Genomic DNA, 27,492 nt, shown 5'->3' with positions numbered 1-27,492 from the left:
AGAGTGAATCAAACGGGTTTTAACATAAACGAGTTTTAGCTTCACAGTACCAACAGCCTTCAGTTACAGATTTTTTTTTCATGAAATTTAAATTCAATCGGCGGCTGTGATGGGATGTGAACCCAGATTCGCCTGCATCGATCTGACGTACCGTGTTGCCCTGCCTCTCCGTGATGTTACTTGGGGGCCTGTGACTTTTCCTGAACGCCAACATAATGCTTAGAAACCTTATCGTGGGGCCCGTAGGCGCTATATAAATGTTGTTGCTGTGCATTTAAACCGCCGCCTCCGTTACCAACTACCAACCGTCGCGTCAGCACGCGGTACCGCCTGCTCACGCGTGCACTTCACGCCCTCACTCCTTTCGCCATCGACACCCTCATCGCAAGGTCATATGGGACCTCCGTGCCCGCCAATCCACTCTCGATCTTAGCCGACGGTAAGCCCCACGTGGGTCCAAGCCACACCCATTCGTGTCCTCCGCCAATCCGCCATCGATCACTTCCCACGAGCGCGCGCGCTCCGTCGAATAGGATGCGGCGGTGGGCGTGGCAAGGTGGCGCGTGGCGCGGGCCGCTCTGGCGTGCTGTCTGTCGGCAGTAGTTAAGCTCGGACTGCGGACAGAAAGAAGGTAAAACCAGGCAGTCGGATGAGATAGTAGCACCATGGCTGAGGGTGGTGAAGGAGAAGAGGAGATCCTTTTCCTTCGAACAGTAAGTGCACCCATCAATGTAATCGTTTTGCACTGCGTCTGCTCGGAATGCATCTGAGGCGGCGTGCCAGCGGACGCAGAGGTGGTTTGTCTGTCAATGCCACTAGGTACAAAATAAACGGTATCATTGGTAGAGAGGTTTAAACATCCCTTAATTTTTATTCTGCATGGATAGAATAAAGGAATAAGCTTTGCGCTTGCTTGCCGTACTCTTCAGAATTATCATTGAACTTTGCAATGACTCAAATGTTGCACGATGCTTTGAACCTGAAAAAAACACTGACTCATACCTCTCTATATATAATTGCTAGTTGAAATGAATGTTATAAAGCCTGTGGTGGTATGACAATACACTGTTAATTATTCCCCTAAGACAAAAACAGAAGAGTGGAAACTGAATAATATTTAAGCACTTAAACGCAGCCTCTGCTTCTGTGTAGGGCTTCTTGTTATTGGCTTAATTCCAATAACTTGTGTATTTTCATTTATTTATTTATACATCAAGGTTTATCATCTGATATAACAACAGGTGCTGTTTTAGTGTCAAAGTGAATTTTGACTCTTGGTGAACTGTGAATGCCAGTCAATTTGATTATGTATTTCTAAGACTGTTTATGTAAAAACTAAGCTGTCAAAATTATTTTTAAATCACCAGCAGTACCTTTAGTAGTTTATTAAAATCTATTCTCAACAGTAACTTGGAGTGTGTGATCAGCTTGGTGGTTGATAATTGTGGCTGGTTGAAATTTGTCATGAAATTAATCATTGGGACCTCCTCTGTGCCTAATGCAGATAATTCCTGAAAATGCGATAAGCTTGTTCTTTGTTGTAAAGAGAAGTTTTTAAACATTACATCAGTGTTAATGTAAAATGTTAACAGAAACTTTGTAATCTCAGAATCTACACATTTTTAAGACTTGAAATTATTTCTCATAGATTTGTTTTCTTTATATGTCACGATCAAATTCATAATCTACAGACTGTGTAGAGTACAAATATTTTTGTATTAACTGTTTCAAGTTGCAATGCAGTGTATGCTGAGGATGCACATTCTGGGTTATATATAGTTGGTGTAATAAATCTGCCTCGGGAGATCTTGCCGCTGCTGCTGCTGCCCTCATTCTGATGTCATTTTTATTCTGTGATTTATGACTTGCACACACACATTCTCATCAGGTTTAAAAGAGGAAATTAAAACTGAGGGCATTAGAGGACCCCACTCCCATTAGGAAGGATTTACTTTTTTTAAACAAAAAATGTTCATTTTCTCGTTTTTTCCTTTCCTTATTCCTTTTCCCCCTCCGTGTTGGGTATGTTTCATAGAACAGCTACTCAACTCGCTCAGGTGAATTTTTCTTTTGTGACTAAGTTTTTGGCAGGGTATCAAACTGCGGGGAAGAGGTGGCATTGCAAATGGCCTGGATCCTTTCTTCGAATGACATTCACACACATGTAATCCCAGTAGGGGCTCTTGAACAGCAATTATGAGCAGGAATTCTAGCCCATTTTCTCCAGTCCAAAAAAGGACTTCAGATGCAATTGTCGCATTTCTCCTCCCACTGATATCAGTTAATTTGGTGCAAATCAGATATTGAGCATGGGACTTCTGTCTATACAGCTTAATCATTCACTGGATAAACTGAATTAACTATTAAACAAATCAACAATTACAGTTTACCCAAGTACAATAATTGTGTAGAATACAAAACAAAGGCCCAAGGAACTTTTAATTTTTATTTCTTGGATTGATATTGCCCATAATTTTTAATAATCAAAATTGTATCACAACTTTTTGGTTTAGAAGTAGATTAAATTTATAGTTAATGGTGCTTGATGTGTTCTTCTTTGGCAGAAGGTTAGACCATAAGATATATGAACAGAAAAACACTTCAGCGCATTGAGTCTGCTGTGCCGCTCACAGATTATGGCTGATCTGATGGCCCTCAACTACATTTTCTTGCCTTGTGCCCATAACCCTTGATTCCCTTACTTAACAAACCGGTTTCTATAGCCCTGTACGCTGTGAGAGAAGAAACTTCTCTTCATCTCTGTCTTAACTGGGTGACCCTATACCCTGAGATTATGTCTTCTGGTCCGAGACTCTTGTTCAATGGAGAAACAGGGTTCTTTAGAGTGAAAATGGCAAACACTTCTTTAAAAAAAAAACAAGGTGAATATTTTTGACTTGCTCATTCTGTAATGAGATCACATTGAATCACAATCACTAAATGACATAGGGAATGTGAGCTTTTTAATAAACAGAACATAACAATATATTTTGAAACGCACATCTTGACTTTAACTTGTTTTGAAAACTTTTAAGTACTAAATTTAACTTTTGATTTCAAAGCTTCCAAGAGACAGTATTGACAGTACTTATCAATATTTACTGTCAGCTTGCTTTGTACAACCATTCTCGGTGCTTTTAAAGCTTTGCTCCAGAATTCAAATGCATGATCTAGACACTAGTCTTGGGGGAAGACTGCATAGTTTGATGTTTCACTTCATGAATAAGATGTTAAAACTTCAATCCATTCAGATCTGTATAAATATACCCCATGTTATTTGCTTTTATATTGAAGAATTGTCCCACAACTGAAGCCACAAAATAGATTAGCAGATTATTGATTCTATTGCTGTTTCTTACTGTAAATTGACCTGTGTGACACTGTACTACACTTTAAGCATATTTAATTGGCTGCAATTTGTTTTGTTTTTGTTATCCTGAAGAGATAAAAGATGCAATCTCAATCATTTTTATATGTTCACTTGTTATAGAATTGGAACATGTTCTTGGCCTCACCAACATAAATATTCCTGGTATAGAACATAATTTTTATTAATAGTTTTCAGAAAGTCTTAAAACACAAAGGTAACTAAATCCCCAGGACCTGGTCAATCATAATATTGAGTATAGGAGCTGGGATATCATGTTGTGCTGTAAAGGATATTGGTGAGGTCATGTCAGAGATTGAAGGGTGACCTTTTTATAGGGGTTTATAAAATCATGAGGGATAAGGATAGTGTGATAAGCAAGGCCTGGTTCCTAGGGTGGGGGAGTCCACAAATGGAGGACATAGGTTGAAGGTGAGAACAGAGAGACTTTGCATGAAAAAGTTACCACTTCGATCCCTTTTAAGTCTTAGGGTCATGTGTATGGAACGAGGTGCCAGAGAGGGTGGTGGAGGTGGGTTCAGTTATACCTATCCAGATGCATTCTAAATGTTATATCAATGTGAAGGGCATAAGGGATGTGGGCCAAATGAGTAATGGGACTAGGTCAGATGGGTTACCTGATTGGCATGGACGAGTTGGTCTGAATATCTGTTTCTGTGCTGCATGACTCTCTGACTTACTCTGAGTGTAAACATGAGTGAAAAATTCAAATTTCAGGTAAACCAAGCAATCTTGACTGATTTTTTTACCGTTAAGTTTTAAGAAGAGCAAAATGGAATTGGACTACTTAGTAGGCATTTTATCATCTTGCAGCATAAGCAAAACAGATTACAGAATGATGAAAACATTTATGTGCGAAATCTCTGACCATGGATCAGCATCATCTAGACTCAAGTGCTGTACATCAGCTCATATGTTAAATTATAGATTCATTTGCTTTTTCAGGTCATTGTAAAACTTTGTGGTGTTGTGTCGAAGTTGAAGCTAAAATAGTTTATCCGTTCATCAGTTCACAATGTAAGATAAAATTCTGAAATACTTCATTGGCCAAACGATTGACAGCCAACCTGAAGTTATGATACACAGTTAAAAATTGAAGTCTATCCTTCAGTTATCTTGTTGTGCCACTAATATTTGTAATTAAGCCAACAAAACATGATTTAGATCCCTGGATCTATGTCTGTTCTAAGTGGGAATACTGCTTACTACTGATCATCACTTGGTAGTGCAGTACTTGGGTATTGCAAAAATTCAAAGACATGAAGTCGAAGCTTTTCATTTAAATTCATCACGACTGAATCACAGAACTACCAAATACCAAAGGGAACATTTTATACTGCACGAGAAAGGGTTGCCAACCAATCAACACCCTCTTCATATGCTGTATAAGTTATTGTTCCATTTGAGATTTGATATTCTTCTGATTCTGTTTTGAGTGCAGGATGGGAAGCTTCACCTTCCTGTTTTTGCTTTTCAACAATTATTACTAACTCTATATTCTTATCAAAGATATCTTGCTGGAGAGAATTGAAATTTATTGTGTTCTTTTTCTTAAATAAATAAATATAGTTTTATTAACCAAAAGTAGATTTGTGAGAAATTTATAAAACATGGCATTCTTCAACTTGATTATTCAAACATTCTAGATATGATTCCACTTCGGGTTTTTTATTTCCTAATCAACCTGGTCAGAGATGTTATTACACATCTCTGGAACAGGTGGGACTTGACCCTAGGCCTGTTGGCTCAGAAGTAAGGACAACGCTGCAACTCTGCATTTGGAGTTAATTTTAGCATAACCCATGTCCTGAGAAGTGTTTCTGGTTTTTCAGATTACTAACCCAGTTTATTACTGTTACGCTCAGAGACTTAAAAAACAAACTGCAGATGCTGGAATCCAAGGTAGACAGACAAGAGGCCGGAAGAACACAGCAAATCATGCAGTATCTGGAGGAAAGACTTCACCTTTCCTCCAGATACTGCATGACTTGCTGTGTTCTTCAAGCCTCCTTTTATTACTGCAATGCCATTGCCTCCACCACCTATTCAGCTTTTGGATCTTTACTGCCCTGGTGAAGAAAACCTGCAAACAATTCTATTCAATTGCATTTATCCTATTAAACACAACAATTGACTGAAGATTAACCTTTCCGACTCCTGGAAATTCTCAGTTCAATATTAGCTAAGCTGTATTCTGATCAGTCTTAGTAGTGAATTCTATTAATTCATAATGATAGCATCATTCTGTAAGGCAAGAAGTGTTTTTAACCCCAAACCATATTGAGAATAAGATTCTGGTACTTTATGCTTTTTATCTAGGCAGTAGAAGTCAAGTCGGTATACCATTAAGTACAGCAAAGTGTGGAGTTGGAGGTACACAGCAGGCCAGGCAACATCAGAGGTGCAGGAAAGCCGACGTTTCAGTTTGGCACCCTTCTTCAGAAATGGGGGAGGCGGAAGGGTTCTCTGAAATAAATAGTGAGAGGAGGGTTGGGGCTGGAGAAGGTAGGTGGTATGGTGATAGGTGAGTACAGGTAGGCAGTGGTAGGATTGGTCAGTGAGGTGGAAGGAGCCTCTCTTGCATCTCCTGTACCTCTGCCCTCACACCCCTTCCCCACAACAAAAACAAAGATTGAATCCCGTTTGTCATCACGTATTACCCCGCTAACTCCCGGATTCAACATATCATTCTACGCCACTTCTACCACCTGCAATCTGACCCTACATCCAAGGATATATTTCCCTCCCCACCCCTATTAGCCTTCCATAGGGAATGCTCTCTCTACGACTTCCTCGTCCACTTCAGTCTCCACTAGCTCCGCCACCTTTCCCTGCGCACCCCATCATCACCACCACTCCATCCTAGGAACCCAAAAAACCTTCCATATCGGACAGATGTCCACCTGCACACACCTCCACTCTTCCCATCTCACTTACCAGACTCCACCACTGCCAATCTGCACTCACCTATCACCATACCACCTCTCCTCTCTCTATTTACTTGAGAGCTCCCTACCCCCATTTCTGAAGAAGGGTCCTGACCTGAAACTTTCCTGCTCCTCTGATGCTGCCTGGCCTGCTGTATTCCTCCAGCTCCACACTATGTTATCTCTGATTTCAGTATCGGCAGTTCTTACTATCTCTGAATGAGTTATTCTCTCAAGTATCCACCTGTATTATGCAAATTATAGAGGAATGAGAGATATTTTCAATGAAGCATTCAAGATTTAGAAAGGGTTTGGTAGGGTGGACATTGTGAGGTCATTTCCCTTCAGCTGGAGAATCTAGGGGCACAGTCACAGACTCACAATAAATGGCCACTTATTTAGGACTGAGATGATGAGATGCTTCTCCACTCAAAAGATTCTGAATTGTTGGAATTCTCTTACTCAGAGTGTTGAGAATGTTCCACTGTTGAATATTTAAGGTTCTAAGAGATATTTTTGTCTTTTTCAGAAAATTGCGGGATATTGGGAATGGGTGGGAAAGTGAAATTGATGCCCAAAGCCAAGCCACAATCATACTGAATTCTAGAGCAGGGCTTAAGGGGCTACATGCTGCACTTCTGCTCCAAGTCCTTATGTTGTTGTGTAATGCACTAGAAATTGAGATTCAGTACTCATTGCATGTGTTTAAAAAATATTGTGTTCAAACCTAGCCCTACACACACAAGTGGCTACATTCTCATCAAATTAATCCCCATTGTAAACTACTGGCAATTGTACCTGTTTGTAGAGTTTTGAGGAGGCTTTTAAAATGAAGTATAAGTAACAGGTATGTCTTAAAGCTATTAAGTAACTGACTACTGCACACCACTAACTGTTAGGCAGATCTGCATTGTTTCTTAAGGTAATGTTCAGTTGCGTAAAAATAGGTTGTCAAAAGAGTTAAACTTGTATGAAGGAAAAAGGATTCTAAAATATTGCGTGTTTGCATTGGTTTGTGGAGATTTTGTTTTTCATGGTATGCAGATGAGGTTTGAGCAGAAAATTAAAGAAGCCCAATTACTGCAATTTTGAACACAGATTGCTGCTGATAGTACCAAAAGCAAACATCTATGCTCGTTACTTAATTTTTAAAATTGACTATTTTGTTCACTGTGTTTGGCCATCACTGGGTAGGCCAGCATTTACTACCTTGTTTTTGAAAGGGTGGTGGTGTTGGTGGTGATGAACTGCCTTCTATAACAAGTAGGAACCTTTTTCTTTGCGTAGGGACACCCATAGTGCTGTTAAGGAATCATAGAATCCTTACAGTATGGAAGCAGGCCATTCTGCCAATCAAATCTGCACCAATGCTCAGCACATCCCATCAGTCCATACCCTATGCCCAGCACATCCCATCAGTCCATACCCTATGCCCATAACCCTGAATTTCCTTTGGTTAATCCACCTAACCTACACATCCCTGGTCACAATGGGCAAATTAGCATGGCCGCTCCACTTAACCTGCATATTTTTGGACTGTGGGAGGAAACCAGAGGAAACCCATGCAGACACAGGGTGAATGTCTGTCTGTCTGGAGTTTGCACTGTCACCCAAGGCTGGGAGTAGTATTTATCCAGGATTTTGGCACAGCAGTGTGAAAGAACAGTGATTGTTCTGGGTCATGATGAGTTTCTGCATTGCATCTTGCAGATGGTAGCTACTGCCGCTTACTAAGAATTGGTGACAGGGAGAATGAATGTTGAAGGTAATGGATGGGTTGTGGGCTGTCTTGATCTGAAAAGTGTCAAGCTTCTTGAGTGTTGTTGCAACTACATGTATCCAGGCAATTGGAGAGTAATCTACCACATTACTGACATGTACTTTGTAGATTGTGGGTAGGTTTTGGGGCATTGGACGATGAGCTACTCTGCACGGAATTCCCAATCTGTCCCCTGCTCTTCTTGCCACTGTTGTTATAGATTGATCCAGTTCAGTTTCTGGTAAATGGTAATCACTAGGAATTTTTCAAAAATAAACCTCAGTACCTTTTTAAATCTAATACTTTGGAAAGTGGTTATATGTCTGTTACTTATTAGGGATATCTGTAATGCACAATTTCCATGGAGAACAATAGCCATTAAGAACCAAATATTCCAAATGACCCTGCAAAAAAAAGGTCACTGTGTATTTCAAAAATCATTGTACATTGTATTTGTAATTGAAAATTGTATTCAGTAAAGCGGATAATTTACACCTTTAAATAACTGTTACAATGGAGATAATATCTCTGATTTCCTTAAGTAGCCCCTCCCACCTAAGTGGTATTAATCTGAATAGGACATTCCCTCAAAACATGGCCGTACCCAGCTTAAGTTTCAGTTCCATTGAACATGCAGGAATTGGACAACAATCCCATCGGAAAGCACCTTTTACCACACCTGAAGCTCAACATTACAATTTACATTGAAAGGCACGCATTTCTTGATCCCTGAGCAGCAAGGTTGAAGCATTTGCATCCGTCTTCAGCCAAAAGTGTTGAGTGAATGCTCTATATCTGCTGCCCCAGCATCACAGTTGCCTGTCCTCAGCAGAGTGCAGCTCCAAGAAAGCTCAAGAAACTTGACAACATCCAGGATGAAGAGGTCTGCTTGATTGGCACCGTCAGCATTCACTCCCTATGTCGTGATGCACAGTGGCAGGAGTATATATCATATGTAACTTAACCAACAACCTTTGACAAACCTGTGACCCCTACCATCTAGGAGGCCACAGAATGTAGACACATGGGAGCACCATTGCCTGCAGGTTCCCCTCCAAGTTTTCTGAAATGCAACTTATTGCCAATCCTTCAGTACTAATGTCAACATTATTGCTCCCTAATAATACTGTGGATGTACCTGTACACAAGGTTTACAGAAGTCTGGGCTTTTTTGGTGTTTTATAGCTGTGCCACCACTTTCTTCTTTCTCTGTCTTCTGTCTCAATCACCTACTATTTTCGATAGCCTGTTTGTGTTGTTCTGACAACTGGCTGAAACCTGGGAGAAAACACAAAGCCGAGTGATCAAACAACTTCCATTTTCCTAGTAACTGAAGGCTACAAGCTGATTTTTCTGAAGTCTGATGTCACAACCGGAAACCTCTGATAACATTCCCACCTCTCACTGTCCCAGTTCTGAAAACCAGGGTTCTTTTTTAAATTGGCGATTGTCTATCTGGAAATAGGCTTTGAAATCAAAACCAGTGTAGGTAACAGCTTACACCCTTCTCAAATAAGGCTGATTTTTATTCACTACGTCAATAAAGTTATTCAATAATGTTTACATTTGTGGTGCTGGTAAAGTTTATAGATTTTAATCCAAAACATTTTCTTTACATTGTCATTTAAAATAGCAATGAAATATGTTCAAACAACTCATAACATTAGAGAAATGTATGATCAACTGAATAAAGAAACATTAAATAAAATAGCTGAACTTGTTACGCTGCTAAGATGGTAATCAAACATATGGAGAGCATAGGAAACGGAATGAGAATGAGGAGAGGTGAATGATGTGTACTCTTCATTATATATGGATAACCACTTTTGAGTCTTTGTTCTTACTCATTTGTGATTTTAAAACATTGAAATTCTGAATTTGTTGTAAGTGAGCTTGCAGCATTAATTTTTTCATTTGCATTTAAGGTCTCTGAAATTGTGATCTCTGATTTTCTGATAGACTTAGACTTAGAAAGTAGGCTTATAAAGTCCAAAAATGTGCAGGTTAGATGTATGGGTAATTTAACTTGGCCAACAGTGTACAGGGATGTATAAATTAGATGGATTAGCCATGGGAAATACAGGTTAGGGTATGGGGGTTAGATCTGGATGAGATGCTCTTCGGAGGGTCGGTGTGTACTGGATGAGCCAAACGGTCTGCTCCAAACTGTAGGGATTCTATGATTTGATGAAACAAGCCTGTCCGTTTTATTTTCTCTTTTTCTTATTGTATAAGATTTGTCTTTTTTGTAGTCAAATCATTGGTTAAACTGAGAAGTTTTGTTGAGGGTGCTTCATTATGAATGATAATACTCAAAACTTTAGATAATTCAAAAGATTTCTTAAGTTAGCATGCTTTTGGATTAATATGGAGCCAATTTTCTTAAACAAGACAGTGGATTCCCAAGTTTAAACAATCAAGTCCTTGCTGGACCTCATGCAAAGCAGAAGAATTGGGAGCAGCTCAATACAGCCTCATTGTTCTGAATTCACTTCCAATGAGAAAATAAAACACAGAACTGCAGATGCATGAGGTCTAAAACAAAATCAGAAATTGCTGGAAAAACTCAGCAGGTCTGGTAGCACCTGAGGAAAGAAATCAGAGTTAACATTTCCAGTCCAGTGACCCTTCTTAAGCATTCTGAATAACCTGAATTAATGAGATTCGTAGCGTTTTTAAAATAGTATTGTACTCAGAGTGCAAACTGAGCTAAAACTGTGGCAGTTATTCTCTTTCCCCTCTATTTATAGGCTTTTACTGAACAGCACAGGCCAGGTTCGGAGCTAATTATTTAGTTCAATAACCTTTCTCTTTTTTTTAAAGAAAATGAACTTACTCCAACTAATGAGACTACAATCTCCATTACCAAGGCTTGTGAGCAATTGGAAATATCATAGATCATAGAATCCCTACAGCATGGAAACAGGCCTTTCGGCCCAACAAGTCCATGCTGACCCTCAGAACATCCCACCCAGACCCTTCCCGCTATAACCCACCTAATCAACACATCCCTGAACACTGCAGGCAATTGCACGGCATATCCACCTAGCTTGCACATCTTTGGACTGTAGGAGGAAACCGGAGCACCCGGAGGAAACTTATGCAGATCCGGGGAGAACCTGCAAACTTCAGACAGACAGTTGCCCATTGGGTGGAATCGAACGCAGGCCCCTGGTGCTGTGAGGCAGCAGTGCTAACTACTGAGCCACTGTGCCACCCAACTGTGTTATTTTGGATATGTCTAAAACTTTATTTGGCTTTTTAATATTTAAACACCACGTCAGTACCTACAAAGTTTGTGTGCTTGTGTGCACCACTGTGGAGTGTGGGTAACAGGCTGGGGACATTCCCCTACTGCCATTCCCTATGAAAATAGGTCGAGAACAGGTGTGTCTTTATATGAAGAGAAATGGCTTGGCTGCGATTTTATATATAGAAGTCAGTTAATTGAGGAGAGACAAACCATAGGTTCAAAATCTGTTCCACTTTTAACTATGTAATTCTAATTTTTTTCAGATTTATTTACTTAAACTATCAAAGAACAATTAACTTAATCTATTTATCACCTTTTTAATATGGAAAAGCATCCAATATACTTAAAGTATTTTAATATTACAATATATTTTACATTAATTAAGAATTTCCACTTTCACATATCATTGAAGATGGCATGGGAGGAATAGCTAGTAAGTTTGCAGATGACACTGAAATTAGTGGTGTAGTGGACAGTAAAAAAGATTATCTGAGTACAGTGGGACCTTGATCGGAAGGGCTAATGGGATGAGGAGTGGCAGATAAAGTTTAATTTAGAAAAATAATAGGTGTTGCATTTTGGTAAGGAAAATCAGGGCAGGACTTATACAGTTAATGGTAGAGTCCTGGGGAGTGGTGTTGAACAAAGGGATCTTGAGGTACAAGTTTCACAGGGTGATGTTTGAAACACTTGTCTTTATTAGTCAGTAGATTGAATATAGGAGTCTGGATATCATGGTGCAAGTGTACAGGGCATTGTTTACACCACTTTGGAATACTACGTTTCAGTTCTGGTCTCCCTGCTATAAGAAAGATGTTGTTAAAATTGAAAGGGTTCAGAAAAGATTTACAAGGGTGTTGCCCGGGTTTTAAGGGTTTGAGCTTTTGGGAGGAGGCTGAATAGACTGGTCCTATTTTCCCTGGAGTGCCAGAGGCTGACGGGTGACTTTATAGAAGTTTATAAAATCATGAGGGGAGTGGATAGGGTGAATAGCCAAGGTCTTTTTTCGAGGGTAGAGGAGCCCCAAAACTAGAAGAGTAAGATATAAAAAGGATGTAAGGTGTAACTTTACACAGAAGGTGGTACGTGTATGGAATGACATGGAGTTTGGTAAAATTACACCATTTAAAAGGCAGCTGAATGGGTATATGATTAAGAAGGGCTTAGAGGAATATGGGCCAAATACTGGCAAATGGGACAAGATTAATTTAGGATATCTGGCAGACAAGTTGGACCAAAGGGTCTGTTTACGTGCTATACAGCTCTATAACTCTTGACATCCTCTAGTGAGAATCTAAATTGCAGAGACACTTAATGAGACAAATGTTCACAGCTGATTAGCTGCATCTCTTCTCAGTCAGAAATATTTCTGTTGTTTGTGTAGATTTGACAATTGACACTTGTTACACTGCCTGTCTATACAGCCTTTTTGAGTTGTGTTCAAATAAATTAAAGTGATCACATGGCTGACTAGCACCCAAAATGCTTTTGAAAATTTGAACAAATACAGAAGCTTTTGTGATTAGAGAAAAGTTAATACCATGATGTGTTACAATTTTAATTAGCCATTTGGCTGAGAACTGGCAAAACTGATCCAGAATTTAAGGTTTTAGCAAAGATTTTTAGCTTGTGTTGTCAGTGAAGTTGTTGACTTGCTAACTCTGCTGGCTTGGTTTCATTTAGACGTTTTGATTTTTCGATTGTTGAATAACCATAATATTATTGTAATAAAGTTTTGGAACCTGTTGACACGCATAATTGCAATCACAAAATGTTAATTATAATTGTGTCAGAGCTTTTCATCAGATACCTGCATTCTTTTTTCATCTACATTAAATTTGTAGTTTGACTTACGTTGGAATGTACAAATTGGCTCTGTGACGTTTATGAAGATTAGTTGTATCATTTTGTTATGAATTATGCTGTTATAAACAAGTGTTTTGTTTCTTTGCGACTGATACTTGGGAAAGATTCTAGATGAGATATTGATTGCATTTATTGTAACTTAAAACATTGCTATGTTTGTAGAAAGTTCCGAGCAGATTACAAAACTGCAAATGTAACATCACTGAGAATGGAGGGAGTCAGAATGCAGGAAGCATTAGTTAATCTAACATCTGTAATTGGGTCAATTCTGGAATTCATTGTCAAGGAGGTTCCAGAGCATTGTATTTTGACTTTCTAAATCAGGTGCTGACAGTATGGTTTTGCGACAGGAAAATTGACTTTGACAAATTTGTTAGCTCTTTCACTGAGGAAATACAATCTAGTGTTCACAGGCTTAAAGTGGCTTGCTGCAGAGAATTTGTTTTTTGGCAACTGCTGTTTCTATCTTCTGGTCTGACTACTGCTCATCTTGTCTGGTCATGACCAAACTGTTCTGCTAATTGACACAAATCGCCTTGTTGGCAGGCAGAAAAACTTTTTTGTCACTTAATTAGCCCCAAATCCACAAATTAATCTGCTTCATTTGTAACTCCAGCTTGTCTGCATATTGCTGGAATTCATAGCTATACAAACAACATTCACAAAAGATTTCAGTTCCCTTTATTTCAAAACATTTAGCCATCCTTGTAATTCCCTGGGTTTCAAAACTGTTCTCCTTCATTTCAGAGATAATGGGGAACTGCAGATGCTGGAGATTTCCAAGATAACAAAATGTGAGGCTGGATGAACACAGCAGGCCAAGCAGCATCTCAGGAGCACAAAAGCTGACGTTTCGGGCCTAGACCCTTCATCAGAGAGGGGGATGGGGAGAGGGAACTGGAATAAATAGGGAGAGAGGGGGAGGCGGACCGAAGATGGAGAGTAAAGAAGATAGGTGGAGAGAGTATAGGTGGGGAGGTAGGGAGGGGATAGGTCAGTCCAGGGAAGACGGACAGGTCAAGGAGGTGGGATGAGGTTAGTAGGTAGCTGGGGGTGCGGCTTGGGGTGGGAGGAAGGGATGGGTGAGAGGAAGAACCGGTTAGGGAGGCAGAGACAGGTTGGACTGGTTTTGGGATGCAGTGGGTGGGGGGGGAAGAGCTGGGCTGGTTGTGTGGTGCAGTGGGGGGAGGGGACGAACTAGGCTGGTTTAGGGATGCAGTAGGGGAAGGGGAGATTTTGAAACTGGTGAAGTCCACATTGATACCATATGGCTGCAGGGTTCCCAGGCGGAATATGAGTTGCTGTTCCTGCAACCTTCGGGTGGCATCATTGTGGCAGTGCAGGAGGCCCATGATGGACATGTCATCTAGAGAATGGGAGGGGGAGTGGAAATGGTTTGCGACTGGGAGGTGCAGTTGTTTGTTGCGAACTGAGCGGAGGTGTTCTGCAAAGCGGTCCCCAAGCCTCCGCTTGGTTTCCCCAATGTAGAGGAAGCCGCACCGGGTACAGTGGATGCAGTATACCACATTGGCAGATGTGCAGGTGAACCTCTGCTTAATGTGGAATGTCATCTTGGGGCCTGGGATAGGGGTGAGGGAGGAGTTGTGGGGACAAGTGTAGCATTTCCTGCGGTTGCAGGGGAAGGTGCCGGGTGTGGTGGGGTTGGAGGGCAGTGTGGAGCGAACAAGGGAGTCACGGAGAGAGTGGTCTCTCCGGAAAGCAGACAGGGGAGGGGATGGAAAAATGTTTCGGCGATGTAGAGGTCAGTGCGCCATACCCTACCAACCTCCGGATACAACGCATCATCCTCCGACACTTCCACCATTTACAATCCGACCCCACCACCCAAGACAATTTCCCATCCCCACCCCTGTCTGCTTTCCGGAGAGACCACTCTCTCCGTGACTCCCTTGTTCGCTCCACACTGCCCTCCAACCCCACCACACCCGGCACCTTCCCCTGCAACCGCAGGAAATGCTACACTTGTCCCCACACCTCCTCCCTCACCCCTATCCCAGGCCCCAAGATGACATTCCACATTAAGCAGAGGTTCACCTGCACATCTGCCAATGTGGTATACTGCATCCACTGTACCCGGTGCGGCTTCCTCTACATTGGGGAAACCAAGCGGAGGCTTGGGGACCGCTTTGCAGAACACCTCCGCTCAGTTCGCAACAAACAACTGCACCTCCCAGTCGCAAACCATTTCCACCCCCCCTCCCATTCTCTAGATGACATGTCCATCATGGGCCTCCTGCACTGCCACAATGATGCCACCCGAAGGTTGCAGGAACAGCAACTCATATTCCGCCTGGGAACCCTGCAGCCATATGGTATCAATGTGGACTTCACTAGTTTCAAAATCTCCCCTTCCCCTACTGCATCCCTAAACCAGCCCAGTTCGTCCCCTCCCCCCACTGCACCACACAACCAGCCCAGCTCTTCCCCCCCACCCACTGCATCCCAAAACCAGTCCAACCTGTCTCTGCCTCCCTAACCGGTTCTTCCTCTCACCCATCCCTTCCTCCCACCCCAAGCCGCACTCCCAGCTACCTACTAACCTCATCCCACCTCCTTGACCTGTCCGTCTTCCCTGGACTGACCTATCCCCTCCCTACCTCCCCACCTATACTCTCTCCACCTATCTTCTTTACTCTCCATCTTCGGTCCGCCTCCCCCTCTCTCCCTATTTATTCCAGTTCCCTCTCCCCATCCCCCTCTCTGATGAAGGGTCTAGGCCCGAAACGTCAGCTCTCCTTCATTTCAATCCAGTTTCAAAAAGTACAGAAACAAAAAGAGATGGACTTTAAAGGATGCAATATGTAGGTGTGGCTAAAGGAGAACAAAATGTTTAGATTTCTAAAACGCACCTGATAAGGTGCTACTTAAAAGGTTACTGCGCAAGAGCCATGGTGTTGTGGTATATAGTATGCATAGAAATTGAACTAACGAAGAAGAAACTAAGTGCTGAATTGGGACTGGATGTCAACCCTATCAAACTTGTGCCCATTGCTGCACTGCTCTATCGTGTGGAAAGTGATGTTCCTCCTGATCAGTATCTTCTTATTTCTCCTCTGGAAGACAGCAGCTGCTTTCCCAGCTCTCCACAGTCTATCGCATTCTTCTATGCCTGCTGTAGTTGTGCAGAACCCAGTATGTTTTGTGGCACTACAAGGCTCCCCGACCAATCCAAACCATCTCATTTTCAGTAGGCTTATTGCTTGCTCCATGATAACCCTGATTGAAGAAATGGACTGTGTTTTATCTGCTTTCAGCCTCCGTTGTATAACGTAGCCATGAGCTCTTGGCTTCTCATAACCGTCTTATAAGGCACCCAGTCCTTGGAACCAAAGTAGAAATATGAGAGTTCTCAGGGATATAGGCATCACAGAAGCTCCCAACATCATTGTACTGCTGATCACAGATCAGTTGTACATTTGGAGTGGAATCCTTTTCTGTTCATGAAGTCAGCCACATTATGGTATCACACTGTCAAAGTGACTTGTGTACAGTCTAAAGCATCCTGCATGTGGGGGAAGCCAGCTATATTAACTGTGCAGATTACAGCACTGGTGTCGTAATAGGGAAATTAGATAAAGTGGTGTGATCTGAAATAAATTGCATTAGTAACAGTCTTGATATATTTGTGGGTATAGGGTTGTGAAATCCCATACTGATACCCAAAGACCATGAAATGTTGGAGGGGGAATTAGGTTATTCAGCCCATCAAGTCTGATCTGCCATCCAATCAAGCCCGATTTTTATGTTTCTCAGCCCCTTTCTACCGTCTTCTCCCTGTAACCTTTGGTTCCCTGACTAATCAAGAACCTACCGATCTCTTTTTTAAATAGACCCTGACTTGGCTTTCACAGCTTTCTGCGGCAATGAATTCCACAGATTCATTACCCTCTTGGTAAAGAACTCTTTCCTCCTCTCCATTCTAAAGGGCCGCCCCTTCATTCTGTAGCTGTGCCCTCAGGTCCTAGCCCCTCTTACTATTAGCGAGTTTTGAGAAGGTTTGTAGCTCAGGTTGAGGTTCTGGATGTGAGTTTGCTCGCTGAGCTGGAAGGTTAGTTTTCAGACGTTTCATCACCATTCTAGGTAACATCATCAGTGAGCCTCCGACGAAGCGCTGGTGTTATGTCCCGCTTTCTATTTATCTGTTTAGGTTTCCTTGGGTTGGTGATGTCATTTCCTGTGTTGGTGATGTCATTTCCTGTTCTTTTTCTCAGAGGATGGTAGATTGGCTCCAGATTAATGTGTTTGTTGATGGAGTTCTGGTTGGAATGCCATACTTCTAGGAATTCTCATGCGTGTCTCTGTTTGGCTTGTCCGAGGATGGATGTGTTGTCACAATCTCTTACTATTGGAAACATTTCCCATGTCCACTGTAACTCTTCAGTGTTCTGTAAGTTTCAACACGATTCCTCCTCCTATCCTTCTAAATTGCACTGAATACAGACCCAGAGTCCTCAACCGCTCCTCATGTGACAAGCCTTTCATTCGTGAGATTTTTGTGAACCTCTTCTCAACCCTGTAAGGCCTGCACATCTTTCCTTGGATGTGGGGCTGAAAACAATTCACAATATTCCAAATGTGACTTAACCAGAGCATTATACAACCTCAGTAGTAAGTCCCAGTTCTTGTATTCTGGTCACCTTAAAATAAATGCTGACATTGCACTCAGATTTCGGAAATCTTTCCCCATTTAAAAAATTGTCCACATCTCTTCGTTATACCACTTTTCCATATTATATTATTTCCATACTATATTCCATATTATACTCCATATCTTTGTCCATTCTCCTCGCCTCTCCAAGTCCTTATGCAGCCTCTCCACTTGCTTAACAACACACATGCTACCACCTAACTTTGTTCCTAAATTTGCAGATGACGCAGCACCCTCAGTTCCTTTGTCCACATCATTAACGTGTAATGTGAATTGTTATGGTCCCAACACTGGGCCCTGCAGATCTCCAAGGAGGTGGGATGAGGTTAGTAGGTAGGAGATGGAGGTGCAGCTTGGGGTGGGAGGAAGGGATGGGTGAGAGGAAGAACAGGTTAGGGAGGCTCACCCATCCCTTCCTCCCACCCCAAGCCTCACCTCCATCTCCTACCTACTAACCTCATCCCACCTCCTTGACCTGTCCGTCTTCCCTGGACTGACCTATCCCCTCCCTACCTCCCCACCTATACTCTCCTCTCCACGTATCTTCTTTTCTCTCCATCTTCGGTCCGCCTCCCCCTCTCTCCCTGTTTATTCCAGAACCCTCACCCCATCCCCCTCTCTGATGAAGGGTCTAGGCCCGAAATGTCAGCTTTTGTGCTCCTGAGATGCTGCTGGGCCTGCTGCGTTCATCCAGCGTCACATTTCGTTATCTTGGATTCTCCAGCATCTGCAGTTCCCATTATCACAAATCCTTGATAATGCTGTGTTGAGTCAGCCCTACTTTCCTATCCACTTCCAAGTATTTCACAATCTCATCTTCATAATGGATTCTAAAACTTTACCAACAATCAAGGTTACACTGACCGGCCTATAATTTCCCATCTTCTGTCTCCTTTCCTTTTTAAAGAGGGTATTACAAGAGCCATTTGATTACCACCAATCCTTCGCAATCTCCTCGGCTTTCTCCTTCAGAACTCTGGGGTATAGTCGATCTGGTACAACTGACTTTTGTTTACCTTCAGACCTTTCAGCCTCCCAGCATTTTCTCCTTAGTCTTGGCCACTATACTTATCTCTGCACCACCCCCCTCCCCCACTGATTTTCTTGAAGTTCTAGTATGCTACTGGTGTCTTCCACCATGAAAACTGATGCGAAGTACGTATTCAGTTCCTGCACCATTTCTTTGTTCCTCCTTACTGCTTCTCCAGCCTCATGGTCCATTGTTCACTCTTGCCTTAATTTCTTATCCTTTATACAACTATTGCATTTACTTCTTCATTACCAGCATGTTTACCTTTCATATTTCATCTTTTTCCTTCTTTATTGCTTATTTAGATGACCTCTGCTGATTTTTAAAGGTTTTCCAATTCCTCTGGCTTCCCACTAACTTCACCACCATATGACCTTTTTACTTTTGCTCTTATGCTGACCTTGACTTCCCTTGTTAGCCACGGTTGACTCATCCTACCCTTAGTATATTTCTTCTTCCTTGGCATGAATTTTCGCTGTGCCTCCCAAATTAACCCCAGAAACCTCTGCTATTGCTGTTCCACCATCTTCCCTGCTAGGCTTCCAGTCCAGTGACCTCTCACCAACTCCTCCCTCAACTGTATAGTTATCTTTTCTCAATTGTAATACCATTATGCTTGATTCAAGTTTCTCCCTCTCAAGATGCAGGGTGAATTCTATAATTTTGTGGTCATGGCCACTTAAGGGTTCCTTTATCTTAAGCTCCCTAATCAAGTCTGATTCATTACACATCACCAAACCAGAATTGCCTGTTCCCTCGTGAGCTCCACCACAAGCCTGCTCCAAAAAAAGTCTCCTATTCCACAAATTCACTACCAATCTGACTGTTTTTTCCACCCTACCTGAATAATGAAGTCTCCCATGATTATTGTAATTGTGCCTTTCTTACATGCCTTATTCTATTTCCTGATATATTTTCTGGCCCACATCCTGAATTCTGTTAGCCCTGTACTGAACTCCCATCAGGTTCATTTTTTCTTCCTTTCCAGTTTCATTTCTACCCAACCAGATTCTAAGCCTTCCAACCCTATATCACTTCTTACTATCGATTTTTAATTTAATTTCTTATTAACAAGGCACCCCTGCCTCCCCCTCCCCTTCTGGATGTCCTTTTCAAAAAGACATGTACCCAGTGGATCCTTGGAAGCAGCCAGTTGCATAAAGGCTCAGCAGTGCTGTCACTTTGGTGACCAATCCTTCAGGTGTCAGATCCTCTGCAGTTGTTGGTATAGTTCTGGCATAGTATCCTGGATATCTTCAGTCAGCAGCAAAACACGGTCTCACTCATTTGATGGAAATAACATAGATGACACCAGATTTCTGGGCTTTCTGTACCACAAAGATGACCTTTTCTAGCTGTCCCCCTTTCATGTGAAGGTTCATCTCCAGACCCTTAGAGGAGGTTGCAGCTGGTTCTGGATTTATTGGCACATGGCCCTCCTGCATTTCTCTTGCCATTGTTGTACAATAGTAACAGCGTCAAAAATGCCTTGCTATGGCTGTATCATGCTTCCTCTGAACTTGTATGGAAAAATGTTAGAAGCAGAAGAATAATGTGATCAGACAGTATTTGCATCGCTTACAAATGACAGGTTATCATATTACTTTACCGATGGAGGATGAGGACAAGGAGTGGGGTCGGGGGAGTAATGTCTTCGCATGAACCTCTGACATTGGGATCTTAATCAATTAACTGTGGCACAAGCCAAACATTACAAATGTTACAACAATCCTCCAAACATAGAGGATTCTAAGTGTTGTATGATCACTGCTACATTGTACCCTGCACCCCACCCCCCCCGACCCCTGCAGAGCATCTAAGAAAGAAGTATATATAAGAACTTGTTAGTGAATACTTTGTTTTCAAGGTGAGAGGAAATCAGCTCCTGTGGAGTTCTTGGGTTGTCAGTGTGAATTGTGGCAGGCAGGTGCCACTTTTTTTAAGGTGACGTGATTACTTTTGCTTCAGAGACGATCTTCAATCAGCATTTGCCAATTAAATGGTTAAGTTTGGTGATAACCAGGATTTGTATCCATATTTTAATACTGGATGCATTTCTCATGATTATGGTAACAGATGACTTCAGCCTGTACTTCGAAAATGCCCAATTAATGCAATTGCCCCTTGACAGGCTGATATTGCTCACAAGCATAGCCTAGGAACTCATGCCGATTTTGCATGATAATGGAGGGCAACGCTGGTTGCGCTTGGCACACTGAGTTATAGGCAAAGCCTAATAATCAAATCCAACAATGTCACCACTCCACCTCCCGCTTTGGCCCCCTTATCTATGGAAGTCTTGCACATCTGTATGAGGCATTGCTAGGTGTGTCTGGAATAATATGTAAGTGATTTACTTTGATTGGATGTAGTCCAAAAAAGAATCATTGGGCTGATTCTTGGGATGAAGGAATTGTCATTATGAAGAAAAGGCTCAAATTATGGCATTCCACAGTGTGGAAACAGGCCATTTAGCCCATCAAGACTGCACTGTCCCTCCGAAGAGCAACCCACTTGGACCCAACCTCCTACTCTATTCCTATAACCTTACATATCCCTGGACACTATGGGCAATTTAGCATGGTCAGTCCACCTAATCTGCACATCTTTGAATGTGGGAGGAAACTGGAGCACCCCGCAGAAACCTCTACAGACACAGGGAGGATGTACAGACTCCACACTGAGACTGAAATTGAACCTAGGTCCCTGATGTCATGAGGCAGCAGTGCTAACCATCAAACCATCGTGTTGCCCCAGTTATGCAGTTTGTGTCTAAATTGATTTAAGGTTTAGAAGATTGTGAAGTGAAGTTAACGCAACATTATAAAGATTCTGAGGTAAATATGAAGAAGATGTTTCGTTTTATGGAGATTGTAGAACTTGGGGCACCATTTCAAAGTAACAGATCTCCCATTTAAGATAAGAATGAGGAGGAATTTCTTGAGTGTTTTTAGTGTTTGGGATTGTTTTCCCTGAAGAGCAGTGGAGACTGGGTCATTGTCGTCAGGCTGAAGTATCAAGATTTCTGATCATCAAGGGAGTTTAGGGTTATGGAATCAGGCAGGAAAATGGAGTTAAGGCTACACTCAGATCTTTTGAATGGCAAAATGGTTTTCCTGTGTCAAATTTATCCTATTTCTTACAAATTTAATTCTTTCTTGTCAGTAAATCAAACTGGAGGAGTTGAAATTCGATTTTAAAGGGTAAATAAGATGTAATACCAAGTTTTGGTTGAATTTATCACTGAAAGTAACTTTGTTGTACCCGCTGTGGTCCCATTGCTATCTGTGCTCCCTATTTCTAATATTTGGTACTTAAAGGTGCAGTTTAAATTAGCGCTGATGGTAAGCCCATCCATGTGGGATGAGGAGAGTGGCAGCTGTTCAGTAATTCTTGTATGTCTTGGTAATGAAAGACCTTGATGTCTTTCAGAAATGTGATATTTGAGCAGCATAAGGCCTGTTGCCATTTGAGAAATTTTCAGATATCAAAATCCATGCATTTCAGAGTAAAAACCGCCAGCTTAATTTTATGATTTTTTTTGCAGTGAGCTGGTCCTCAATGTTTTAAGCTTTTTTTTCCTTAAGCAGGTGAAACATTGGCAAGACCTCTTGTGTTTCCAATTTCCAGATTTGTTCAAATGACACCTGGATCCAGTACTCAAAATACCTGGGGGCAGTGGGTGAATTTGTCCTTGAAATTCTCAAAATGCCTGGGAAAGTTCACTTATAGGAGCAACCAATCTGACAAAAGTCAAACTCATGAATAATAAGTCAAAACCTGCCTCTGAGGAGCTGTTCCTCCACTCACAGTCTGGGTCATTCTTATGCTTTCTGCTGATCGATTCAGTGAATGTTAATAAGAAACAGCTTGTGGTTGGAAGAGCAGTGAGCAGTTCAAGTGAGAAAGAAAGGCAGTTGCGAGGGAAACCATTTGCTGAGGACCTGAGAGCTAGGGTTCTTTTGCTGGGCTTGATGAAGCTGAGGTTGTGAGACTCTGAGGCTCAGCTGAGTGGTATGAGCTGCTGAGGTTGAGAGGGGGTGCGAAGAAACTTCAAGCAGAGAGGAAATGAAGGAAAGAAGGTTTGAGGCATCTAATTTCTTGCAAATAAATGTGGAATTTCTCGTTAAGGCTGCATGAGATCAGGCTGACTACATGAGGGAAGCAATGTTTCAAATGTTACATTTAAATCTAAGGTTGAAATCTGAGCTGCAAGAATAAAGGGTAGTAACTGCCAAGTTAAAATTTGTGGCTTTGTGAATAAGTGATGGGCCTTACCAGTCTTTAGATGTTGTGATTTGGGCAATGACTTTTTGTATGTAGAGGTGAGTGTCAGTTACTTTGAGGGTGAAGAAAAATTGTATTGCTAACTTATTCCTCTCATGCTAAATTATCTTCTAAGAATCTAATATTTCTTTATGTATTGTGGTGTGAAGTTTTGTAGAGGTCTAATACTTGTTGAGAATATTGATGAATTCTTAATTCTGTTTCTGAGAATCCAAATACTACACACACCAATACAAGTACTGAAGGTATTGTTATTGTGTGAGTGCATCACTAATTACATTGATAAGAATGGAAAAGTAGTCCCTGAAAATCAAAAGTAGCTCTTGAGAAAAAAAATCAAGAGGAGATGGGTGGCACAATGATTAGCAATGCTGCCTAATAGCACCAAAGACCTGGGTTCAATTCCAGTTTTGTGTGACTGTCTGTCAGTGTGGAATTTGCATGTTCTCCCTACATCTGTTTGGGTTTCCTCTGGGTGCTCCAGTTTCCTCCCACAGTCCATAGATGAGGAGGTTAGGTCAATTATCCATCTCCTGAATTGCACCATAGACGTAGGGATATGGAGGTTGGGTGAGTTAGTCATGGTAAATGCAGGGTCATGGTGATATGGTGGGATTTGGGTCTGGGTGAGATGCTTCTCCATGCAGACTCAATGGGCCAAATGGCCTCTATCTGCATCGTAGGGTTTCTGATTCTGTAAGAGTCCTGGGAAAAAACTTTGTGCCCTGCTTGAAAACTAAGTGTTCCTAACCATAATATATCAAATTGAGTATTCAGATGGTTTTGAACAATGTAGGTTTGTCCTGTTTTACTTTGTCAATATTGAGTTAATTTAAGAAATAACAAGAGACTTGCATATTTCTATATTGTTTTATTTTGATGGTTTAATGTATACCTTTTTGAAATGTTTTCAATCAGTAATGAAGCCCAACAATGGTTCATATGTCGTTGAAAGTTAATATAATGGCACAGTTAAATACAAACAGAAGTAGGCCATTCAACCCGTCAAGCCTGTAGTGCTATTCAGTGAAACTATAGTTGATCTGTAGCCTAACTCCATATACCTGTCTTTGGCCCATAATACCTTTTTACGCTATCTCTGGTTTAAAATTATCAACTGATCTAACATCTGCTACCATTTGTGGAAAAGAATTTCAAACTTCTATCAATCTTTAGATGTAGAATTTCTCCCTAACATCTGTCCTCAGTGGCCAGGCCCTGAGTTTTAGACTATGCCCTCTCTCTAGTTCTAGAATCCAACCAATGGAAGTAATTTATCTTCATCTATCTGCCCTCCCTGTCTTTTCCTGTTAATGTCTTTTGATGACTTTGATCAGATCACTGCCTAATCTTCTAAATTTTAGAGAAAATGGAGCCCTAATTTGTGTAATATTTCCTTGTAACTTAACCCTGGAAGTCCAGGTATCATACATGTAAACCTATGTTGTACTCCCTCCAAGGCCAATATATCCTTCCTTAGATGTGCTCAGATCTGCTCTCAGTAACCCAAGTGGGGTCTAACCAGGATTTTGCATAACTGCAACATTACCTCTGCATTCTTATACTCCAGTCTTCTAAATGTAAAGGCCAGCATTCCATTAGCTGCCTTTATTTATTCTGCACTTTTTTGTGGCATTTAAAGATGTACACAGATAAGACGCATAGTTACTTTGGGCATCCGCTGTGTATTAACTTTATACTGTCGAGAAAGTACCTATTCTATCATTTTTTAGTCCAAAATGAATAACCTCATACTTGCTTTGAAATCCATTTGCCATTTGTTTTGCCGTTCACCCAATCTATCTATACATAAAATCTATAATTTTATGCTATCGTCTACAATATCTACAATGCCACTTAACTTATTGTCATTGGCATATTTGGATATGACTTTCTATACCATTAAACAAGTTAATAAATAATGTGAATAATTGAGACAATAAAAGAGATCCTATGTGATGCCACTAATCACAACCTGCCAATTCGGATATTACCCATTAACCGTGCTTTCCATCACCTGACACATACCCACTTCAGCTTAACAGTTTGTTGACTTGTGTGGTAGACCTTGTTAGCTGGATTGCTTGTGATTTTTTTTCAATTGGAAATAATACTTAGGATGATTTGCAAAACCTAACAGACTGAGATGACTTTACATTGTTTATGAAATGTATGTTGAAAGAAAAAGTCAGTCTTACCAGACCTAGACCTGCTCTCTCATTAGAGACAGTAGAGCCTGAGGCTCACCATGCCTCCGGCAAGAGGAGAATTTGAGAAGGAGAATCCTTTATGGTAACCTCAACTGTGCAGGAATTGAGCGCGTGCCATTGGCATCACTTTGGATTGCAAACCAGCTGTCACACAACCTGAACCAAACTGACATCCCCTGCATGCAAGCAGTGAATGACTTTGATTTTCCTGAAGGCAGAAGAAAAATTTTGGCCTTGAACCTTCTTCCTGCTCTCACAGTTAGGTAAACAAAATACTTTCAAGCCTAAGGTTAAAAATTACGTACAGCAGTTTCCCTAAGATTAGGGAAAACATCTTTTTTTCATTCTTATTGGTAGGACATTATCATGTTTAATTCATAACAAGAACAAGTAGGCGCAAACCTTAAGCATCGATGCCAGCTTCGCTTATTGATAAAACTGTCACGGTAAAAAAAAAGGTAGGTTCGAACATTAATTCTGAGACAAACAAATAATACAAGTTGACACCTCCAATATAGTACTGAAGGAATACTGCACTGGCAGAGGAGTTTATTTTGAGTGAAACAGTGAATTGAGGGGCTTATCTGTTCAAGGAATGTAAGATCCCAGGATGCTTTTTGAAGAATTGTGCCCTAAATACCAATTAACCTTCAACTAATACCACTACAACACACTCTTGTTATTTGATCTCGTCGATTGTAAAACTACAGTGATCAGATTTGCTGACAAAATTATCTTTTTGCAGAAGTAACTGCACTTCAAAAGAACTTTTTTGGCTCTGACATGCTGAGATGTTCTAAGTATTTGCAAGGTGCTAAACAGTTTCATTTTTCTTTTGTTTTCATTGCCAGAAATAAATGTTTGGAACTTAAAGACATCTACCTAGGTGGGATCAAAATGTTACATTAGAAACAGTACGATCATTTCGCAAAGCAAACTTTAGATTTTTCTGCCTCTGTACACTTTTTATGCAAATTCAGAATGAGAGATTGTAGTGATTAGAAAATTGCAAAACTTGTACGTTTTTACTGTGGATAATAGGCAGTGAAGTGTTCATATCACGACCCAGCAGATTAACGAAACATCTAATTGTAAAATTCAGTGAAATGGTGGTGAGTTGAGCAAACGGATATTAAAGTATAGTCTGTCATTGTCCTAAGAGTGAATTAATTGCATTATAATATTATAGTATCGGATGAGCTAAGCACTGCCGATGCCAATGATGTAATGTTTTGAGAATTGAAACTTCATATTTTGTGCAAAATCAATCACAAACATGATTTCAAAACCACAGATTCTGCTGTCAAATCCAGATGTACAGATATGTAACTGTATTTGTCTGAAGTGTCTCTTTCCCTCATTTTACCAGGAGTGGTAATCCATTTATTTTAAACATATTGATGCTTTCATTAGAGGAGTGAAGAGGAAATTTTAAATTGAATACAGCAACACAGATGGAAGGTTGGCTGAGTGACAGGAAGTAGACAGCATTGGAGAATGCTGTGACTGTTTTTTGAATGGAGGAAAGCATACAGAAGGATTTCCCTGGGGTCGATATTAGCATGCTGCTTTTTCTGATTTATATTAATAGCTGGGCTTGGGTGCACAGGACTGCAGGAACAGGGAAACTATAGGATGTAAGGGCACAAGTAGTTTAAGATGGCACAGTAAGTTTGTTAAAGTGGCTAAATGAGCTATATGTACCATGGCATAAAACACAAATATTGGTGAACCCTTGAGAAAACAATAGCTTCAACCAATCCTGGACATTGCAATTCAGGAAGAATATGAAGTATTTAGAGACAGTACAGAAAAGATTCATGAGAATGGTATCACGAATAATAGACTTGAAGTTATTTGGATGAATTGGATGTGCAGGGATTGTTCACCTTGGGGAAAAGAGCTTTGGTGGAGTTGATCATGGTGTTCAAAATTCTGAAGGATCTGGACAGTAACTAGTGATAAACTGCTCCCATTGGCAGAAGAGGCAAGAACGAGGGGCTGCGCTCCGGAGAGACCACTCTCTCCGTGACTCCCTTGTTCGCTCCACACTGCCCTCCAACCCCACCACACCCGGCACCTTCCCCTGCAACCGCAGGAAAT

At 41.2% G+C, this 27,492-nt stretch overlaps 1 protein-coding gene across 5 annotated transcripts in view; it reads left to right on the top strand.

Moving 5' to 3' along the window:
* The first annotated feature begins 571 nt into the window (after positions 1-571).
* Positions 572-27,492, top strand: part of LOC125447673 (ryanodine receptor 1-like) — a 411,721-nt gene continuing 384,800 nt past the window's right edge. For all 5 annotated transcript variants that reach the window (XM_059641019.1, XM_059641018.1, XM_059641017.1 and 2 more), the window contains exon 1: positions 572-713. In XM_059641019.1, coding sequence (XP_059497002.1) covers positions 666-713 — 48 coding nt within the window. In that variant the 5' untranslated portion in view covers positions 572-665. The remainder of the gene's footprint in view (positions 714-27,492) is intronic.

The sequence above is a fragment of the Stegostoma tigrinum genome, chromosome 39 (genome assembly GCF_030684315.1).
Source record: "Stegostoma tigrinum isolate sSteTig4 chromosome 39, sSteTig4.hap1, whole genome shotgun sequence".
In the NCBI taxonomy this organism is placed as follows: Eukaryota; Metazoa; Chordata; class Chondrichthyes; order Orectolobiformes; family Stegostomatidae; genus Stegostoma; species Stegostoma tigrinum.
The sequence above is the reverse complement of the archived record's forward strand: the minus strand, read 5'-3'. Positions and strand labels throughout refer to the sequence as shown.